At 40.6% G+C, this 8,281-nt stretch overlaps 1 protein-coding gene across 1 annotated transcript; it reads left to right on the forward strand.

Moving 5' to 3' along the window:
• Positions 1-2,142: 2,142 nt before the first annotated feature.
• On the forward strand, positions 2,143-3,126 carry LOC104614623 (olfactory receptor 1052-like). Its single transcript, XM_010283552.1, has one exon. It carries the CDS (start codon positions 2,143-2,145, stop codon positions 3,124-3,126), a length of 984 nt encoding a protein of 327 aa, XP_010281854.1.
• Positions 3,127-8,281: the final 5,155 nt, after the last annotated feature.

The raw sequence follows: 8,281 nt of genomic DNA on the forward strand, positions 1-8,281 counted from the left end.
ATGTTCTTTAAAGGTCCCTTCCAACCCAAATGATTGTATGATTCTGTGATTTTATGAAGAAATGAAAGAATCGCTTTATTTCAATGTGATTATTCTGAGAATTTGAAAATATTGCAGCTTTGATACAACTGACCAACAGGCAACATTAATCACTTGGTGTAGTTCTGTAGAACTAGAAAAAGCCTTGAGAAACAGATCATCAGCTTGGCTGAGGGATCAGAAGAATATTAGTTTCTGGCTTGAATTAAATGAATTTACTGAAGTATTCCACACTTTGAGGGATCCAGTGCAGAGCTTAGAAGTGTTTGAAGTAGCAATTCAAACCTGTACTTATGCCTTTAGCGTGTTTCAGACCACCTGAGAAACATGTTCCTCAGAATGTGAAACTAGACCTAAGCAGCACTTCCCCAGTGATTTAATTCACGCAACCCAGAGCATCAGATTACAACATGTTGGTGGAGCTGAAATTACTGGTCAGTTTCAGAGAAGCTTTGGGAGAAGAGCATTCATCCTTGCTGAACAGAAACAACTTTTTCTCATTGCTTGTGGTTCCCTTCCCAATATGGAAAGTGTTTTTATAATTCACGATTTTATTGTCCTATAGTCCTAGGTTACTAAGTAGCAGAATAAAACAAGAAAAATAACAGCAGGTGAAAATAACACCATGGGAAAAAATAGTTCTCTAAAACTGAGAGGAATAAAGTCCATTTGTCTAATTGTATGAAAAGAGAGGACAGGCTATCTCCACTGGGAGTAAAAAGGACATTTTAATGGTCCCACTGTGCCTTGTCTCAGGTTCAGACTCTGTAGCCCATCAGGAGTTCTACACTCAAAAGTATATGAATGTGCATGATAACTGCTAAAATACCTACTTACTGATAAGGTGTGAGAGATTTTCTTCTCTCAGACTCTGCTAGAGATACAGTGCGTCTTCATTTCTTGTTTTAGAAAATAGAAATCAGTCCTTATTTGGAGCTAATAGAGAATGTACACCTTGCAGTCAAATCTGCATTAACAGAACATTTTCCTCGTTCCTGTTCCTTTTACATTGACAAGAGAAGAAACACTAATGCACCCAGCATGCTAAGATGTGAGTCGTAAGGTAAGAGCAGGGCTGGAATTAAAAGTTCTGTGAAGAGTACTAATGCATATATTAGACATATTTGATACCTTTGCTTTACTGGGGAAGGAAGAATTCCCATTTCCCCCTGTTACAGTATAACAATACAGGTATTCTTGAAAATCTCTGTTTATTTCCACACCCCCCACCCCCTACCCCCCCGGATTTTAGGACCTGGGTTTACCAGCTTTCTGAGCAGTAGTTTAGTTTTTTCATTTTGCTAAGGTTCTGTTTGATATGTTTGCCATTAGAACAAAATATTTCATTCAAGATAACACCCTACAGGAGAAGTCTAGGAAAAGCAATATACCAAAAAGGTCACTGTGTTAAAAGTGATCATGGAAAAATGCATAAATTCAAGGTGTATCTGGACAACATTCTTAGTTGTATGATTTAGTTTTAGTTAGTCCTGCAAGGAGCAGGGAGTTGGACTTGATGAGTCTTATGGGTCCCTTCCAACTTGAGATATTCTATGATTTTATGATTCTGTGAAATTGTGGAAGCGGAAAAGTGGTTTCTTTTGCTCACAATGGGAGGCGAGGACACAAAAAGTTTTTCAGTTAAATTACAATGGGAAAATTGAGGTTAATCTTTGGGAGAAAACTGAATAACATTAACTTCTTAAGAAGAAACAAAAGTGACTACTTGGTAAATCTATGGTACTGGAGTTTTTAAAGAACAAATTAGACCAATGTTTCAAGTAGTTACATCAATAGAGTTTGTTCTTCCTTGGACCAAGGAAATGGGCAGAATCAGTTCTTCCAAGGTCTCTCTTTAATTTTTTATTCTTGGGAAGAGAAAGCTTATATTTAGGCTTCATAAGCAGACTAAGACTGCCTGAAAGGCAGGAAATGCCTGTGAGATAATCTGAGTTCAGAACTTGAAAAACATGAATAGGAAAACACACAAAATTATACCTTCATCGTAGATCAGCCTGATGAGAGCCAGTTTGACCCACTGACAGTCAGCTTGTGTTTGCCTTGTTTTCTGCAGTGTAATCTTGGCTTTCCTACCTACGATACATGGCAGAAGGGAATCACACTGTGGTGACTGAGTTTATCTTGTTGGGATTCACAGACAACCTGAAGTTGCAGGTCTTTCTCTTCATGGTGTTTCTACTGATCTATCTGTTTACCCTAGTGGGAAATCTGGGGATGATTGTGCTCATCCAGATTGACTCCAAGCTCCACACCCCCATGTACTTCTTCATCAGCAGCCTTTCCTTCTTAGATGTCAGCTACTCCACCATCATTATACCTAGCACACTCATGACCTTTGTGGCTGAGACAAAAGTCATATCCTACAGAGCATGCACAGCTCAGCTCTTCCTATTCTGTATTGCAGTGACAGGAGAGTGCTACCTCCTGGCCGTGATGGCGTACGACCGATTTATAGCCATCCGCAGCCCCTTGCTCTACCCTGTCATTATGTCCAAGAGGTTCTGCATGCTCCTTGTGTGTGGCTCCTACTTCATGAGTTGTGTGAATGCAACTCTTCAGTCATTATTTATATTCCACCTGTCCTTCTGTAACTCCAACATCATCAACCATTTCTTCTGCGATGTGCCTCCCATCCTGAAGCTCTCCTGCTCTGACACTTACATCTCTGACCTGGTCCATTTCACCTGTGCTACTGTGCTCGTCATCTCAACCATGCTCTTCATTCTCACCTCTTACATCTGCATTGGGGTTACCATCCACAAGATTAAATCCACCAAAGACAGACATAAAGCATTCTCCACCTGTGCTTCCCACCTGACTGCTGTCACCATGTTCTATGGGACAGGATCCTTCATGTATTTACGGCCCAGTTCAAAATACTCGATGGAGCATGACAAGATCATCTCTGTGTTTTACACTCTGGCAATTCCCATGCTGAACCCTATGATTTATAGCTTGAGGAATAAGGAAGTCAAAGAAGCCCTGCGAAGGACAGCAACAAGGCTGTATGACTCTCCATGTGTACCATGGAGATTCAGGAGTCCAAGCAGGACTGCGAGAACCTAAGAACTTGTTGAAAAAGAATATACAAGTAGGTTCATTCCCCCGGAATAGAGAAAGGAAAAGGGAGCAGTATCTAAAGACTGCATGTTGCCATATCTGTCTGTTGTGAAAGAGAGTAGGTAGCCCCCCCCTTCCTGTTGCAGGGCTCCCTGATTTACCTCACCCCCTAAAAGAGGGATGTGTTATTGAACAGTCCTTAGGAACTAACTTTTCAGATGGTCACAGGCACTATTTCAATGATAATGTGCTTTGTAATGTAGTAGTGCCCCAAATCTAATCTCATGTTGTGACCTCTGCAACTATAGGCAGCGTCAGACAGGTCCTTTGAGAATACTTACAGGCATTTTGTTCATGTTTTCTTTTTAATTTATTTACAAAATTAAAGTAGTGGAATAGATCTCTGATTTTAGGTATTTGCTGTGTAGAAGACTAAAACTGAATTAGTTTTTTAGGGTTCCTTTATGCCAGTTGAGCCCAAGTTCTAGCAGGCAGCTCTATTAGGCTTCCCTTAGATACCACAACTTCAAGCAGCATTGCCTCCATGGTAGTTATGGGCTGCCAGTTTCTAGATATACTCTAGCAACTCCTACCCAGGAGTACCCAGCTCCCCAGGTACCACTCAAAACTGGTGAAGGGAAGGATAGGCTTCAGGAATAAATATTACCTCACATCACTTAATCTCTCTATCCATTAGGATTTCGTAAAGTGAAATCCTGGTAATAAATTTAATGCCAGAGACCAATGAGACCAACACATACACATGCCCTGCATTATTGAGCCTCCCTCCAAATACAATGGGAAGGTCCCTTCTGGTAGTGGATAAAACTGAGCCAGTTGGTCTGTGCTGTGAAAAATGGTCAGACCACTTGATGGGCACATCTCTTAAATAAACCTTACCCAAAGAAATCAGTTGGATGCTAAATCTTTATTTACTGCAGGAGATGTGGTAAAGAAGGTACCTGCTGTACTGGTGGTGGGGATCTTTCTGATTAATGACATGATATAGGGAGGTCCAGAACAATGAACCTTAGGAAGAAAAAAAAGTATTATCAGGCAACAGACCTAGCACACGTGACCAAAGAAGGCAAGAAGTAACAGACCTTGTTGAAAACAGAGATGGGTACCTTAGTAGCGAGGTGAAAACTGTAGGTTAGCTTTTGGGTAAGAATGATCCTTTTGGGCAACTTAAAGTACTTGTGGGGACTGGATGAATGCACATGCCTTTGTCCAGAGCTCCTGAACAACCCAACCAGGAATGGCCATTGTTCCGCACCCAAACCCTACCAAGCTCCCCATGCAACCCATTAGGATAGTCCAACTCTAAGATGAAAGGGTATATAATCTGAGGTATATATCTCAGTATATTGTGTGAGGAAACAGCAGAAAATGAAATATGGGTATAGACAGTAATGTGATTTAAAATGCAAGCATTACAGCAAAATGGGGAAAGTACGTAGCAGCAGAAGACCAAAAACACAAGGTCTGATTATGTGGATAATTGGCCTTTACTGTTCCTTAGCAATACTTAGAGTCTGCATACTTCTTAATGATATCATAAAAGGTGTCCTACAAACCTGAGAGTGACTAGGAATACAGAGAGATAGATCAAGGTCAACTCATTTTTAATTGTGATGATCTGGACATCAACAGCGGAAATAATTTATCTTCACTATAGGAACCATTAAAGAATGAAATCATGTAGCAAACAGAACAAAAATGTGAAAAAACAGCAAAACTGAAGTGGTGGCAAACAGAAGCTCCAATGCTGCTGAATATCACCTTGACAGATTTTAGAATTATGCTTCAACCCACCCAGTGGCTGTGGCTGCCTGTTGGTCAGCCCTGAGTCTAATCGACATGGCCTGGAGCAAGACAATAAACTTGTATTACTGACCATACAAAGTGTGTCAAAGTTTCTTCTGCAGTCAAAGAAACCATCCATGAAAGAAACCATCCATGTTTTCCTTGAAATCAATGAGAGGTCACTCTAATAGGAGTGTAAGACTCTGGCAACATCCTAAACAATATACATCCAACATGCATGGAGAGGAGAAAGGTTTGATGATTAACCCTAAAACACAATTTAATATCTTTTATTTTCCATTAAAAAAATAAAAATGTAGATTTATATCCCATTTCCAGCTCTCAGTCAAGGTGGAGACCACTCAGTTTCTGCCATCTGATACAGGGAAGCATGTATGCTCCCGCTGTAGGATTTTGCAGGATAGAGACATCTTGTTACTGTTAAGAAGTAGGACAAGGTGTTACTCAGAGACCATGAAGTTACTAGAAGAGTTCATGTATGGATGCATGAACTTCCTGAGCTAGGTGGAGGGATGTTTGTGTCGAAAAGGAATTATTCACACTGCTTAGCTTGAGTATAAAGTTGAGTACTAACACTGAACCCAAACTTTAGGAAAAAAGGGTGAGATGAGAGACACTGCTTTATGATGTCCCAGGAACAATTATAACCTACTACAGACACCACAAGGGTGCCCTGGCTCCAGTGCTCACTTCTAGGATCAGAGAGAGGTCTGACAAACTGTTGTACGACCAGTTGCCAAACCAAACCAGCCCAGGCTTCCACAAATTATGCAGAGTTGCATGCCCTACAAACACTAGGTGTACCTAGCATAAAAAGGGTCTCGAGCAAAACAAACACTGTAGTACGTACATTATGGCTTAGCTTTCACAGTTCTAGTACAAGCAAATATTATAAATGGAATGATATGATTAAAACACAGAATTAAGTAAAAGCAGCTTTTGATCTCTCAAAAATTTAAGCCCTTTTGCAGGGCTTCAAACTTCCAAAGTATAAATCAAAGGAGAGTCCTCCAGAAATCAGTTCAGATCAAGATCTTCAGTCAGGACATCTGATTTTTTCATCTAGCTATAGGTTTTGAGATAGAGAAAATTTTGAGAGGTACTGTCAGGGAGAAAGGGCATACCAAATACAGGAGTGTGGTAGAAAGTAGAGAATGCCACCACAGGTGTTTTGATCTCTGCTTGGGATTTACTAGCAAGGATAACTCTTCCCTCCTGCCATTATAGAATACTCTCTGGAAGGCAAGGCCCCTGAGATCAGAGAAAGATAACCTGATTAATAGAAGAAAAAAAAAAGAAATAGAACTAGAATTCCATTTTTAAACTTGTGAAAAAGGTAGGACTCTGACATGTAACAAAAGAGAACTTCTCGAGCCTACTCCATGCTTGAATCTTTATGCTAACAGGACACACATGTTAGCATTTACCTTCTCCTTAAAAAAGAAAAAGCTTCTTGCATTTACAGCTTAAAAAAAGTTTGACTACTATTACTGAAGTGCCAGAAATATAGGCTTGTGCTGGTTTTGGCTGGGATAGAGTTAATTTTCTTCATAGTAGCTAGTATGGGGCTATGTTTTGGATTTATGCTGAAAACAGTGTTGACAATATAGAGATTTTTTTTTTATTGTTGAACAGTGCTTACACAGAATCAAGGCCTTTTCTGCTTCTCATACCATCCCACCAGCAAGTAGGCTGGGGGTACACAAGAACACAAGAAATTGGGAGGGGACACAGCTAGGACACAGCTGGGCCCAGCTGACCAAAGGGATATTCCCTACCATATGATATCATGCTCTGCATATAAAGCTGAGGGAAGAAGAAGGAAGGGGGGGGACATTCAGAGTGATGGCATTTGTCTTCCCAGGTAACCACTAACATGGCTTTCCTGGACATAACTGAACACGTGCCTGCTGATGGGAAGGGATGAAATAATTCCTTGTTTTGCTTTGCTTGCATGCACAGCTTTTGTTTTAGCTATTGAACTGTCTTTATCTCAACCCACGAGGTTCCTCACTTTTACCCTTCTGACTCTTGCCCCCATCTCACTGCAGGGGAGTGAGCAAGCAGCTGTGTGTTTCTTAGTTGCCAGCTGGGGTTAAACCATGTCAAGGCCAAAAAAACCCACATTTGCATGTCTACTCTCAACATCACACAATACACTCAACCACACCAACAAGAGATGACCTCCTTTCCAACAGATCTTTTACCAGATGGGAGGAAGCATGCACATGGGAACAAAGCTGTTGCTCCTATAGTAATGTTGCTGTTAACCACATCTGTGTTTTTTGTCCATGAAGGGAATGGGAGTTTTTGTCTAATGGCTGAAAGAAAAGTTCTTTTGTAAGGTTCCTCTGCTAATTGCATTACTTTTAGAATTGAAGGTAATTTTTAGTAAGGTAATATAGTGAGTAAAAAGCTTGGATATGCTGAATGACTAAATTTTAGTGCTTATTGGTTTTAGAATTTTATTCAAGAAGACGTATTTTTTTATTCAAGAAGATCGTACACAAAAACGATCAGAAGGATAGAACACCTCTCTTATGAGGACAGGCTGAGACAGTTAGGTTTTTCAGCTTGGAAAAGAGAAGGCTCCGGGAAGACCTTATTGCAGCCTTTGATTACTTAAAGGGGGCTTATAAGAAAGATGGGGACAAACTTTTTAGCAGGCCTGTTACAATAGGGCAAGGGGTAGTGTTTTTAAACTAAAAGAGGGTAAATTTAGACTAGATATAAGGAAGAAATTTTTCACTACGAGGGTGGTGAAATACTGGAACAGGTTGCCCAGAGAGGTGGTAAATGCCCCATCCTTGGAAGCATTCCAGGTCAGGTTGGATGGGGTTCTGAGCAACCTGATCATAGAATCATAGAAAAGTTTGGGATGAAAGGAAAATTTTAAAGTCATCTAGTCCGACCCCCCTACAATGACCAGGGACATCTTCAACTAGACCAGGTTGGACTAGATGACCTTAAAAGGTTCCTTCCAACTCAAATTATTCTATGATTCTAGAATTCTAACAGTGCAAAGAATTTCCTCCTTTGAATACAACTCCATACTGAATTTCCACCTCTCCCTTGGTAGGGGAAGAGGTGGAAGAGTAATGAAAGGTACCTGGGACTGAACTGTGATGAACTCATGCATTCTTACTTGGGCTGTGTGAGAGCTCTGCTGCTCAGGATATAAATAGGGTGTTGATACTGGATGAGATGCTGTTGCCTACAATGAAACTGAACCTGATACCTGTGCCATGTACCTTGTGCCTTTTCTCTAGTTCTGCTTCCTTTACTCAAGCTAGAGGACAATGTCTAAGAGAATTCTTTAAGTCCAGATGGTAAT

Source organism: Phaethon lepturus, unplaced genomic scaffold, assembly GCF_000687285.1.
Source record: "Phaethon lepturus isolate BGI_N335 unplaced genomic scaffold, ASM68728v1 scaffold7420, whole genome shotgun sequence".
Lineage (NCBI taxonomy): Eukaryota > Metazoa > Chordata > Aves > Phaethontiformes > Phaethontidae > Phaethon > Phaethon lepturus.

Excerpts from the sequence above, each read along its gene's own strand:
- LOC104614623 (XM_010283552.1), top strand. The coding sequence starts at position 2,143 with ATGGCAGAAGGGAATCACACTGTGGTGACTGAGTTTATCTTGTTGGGA.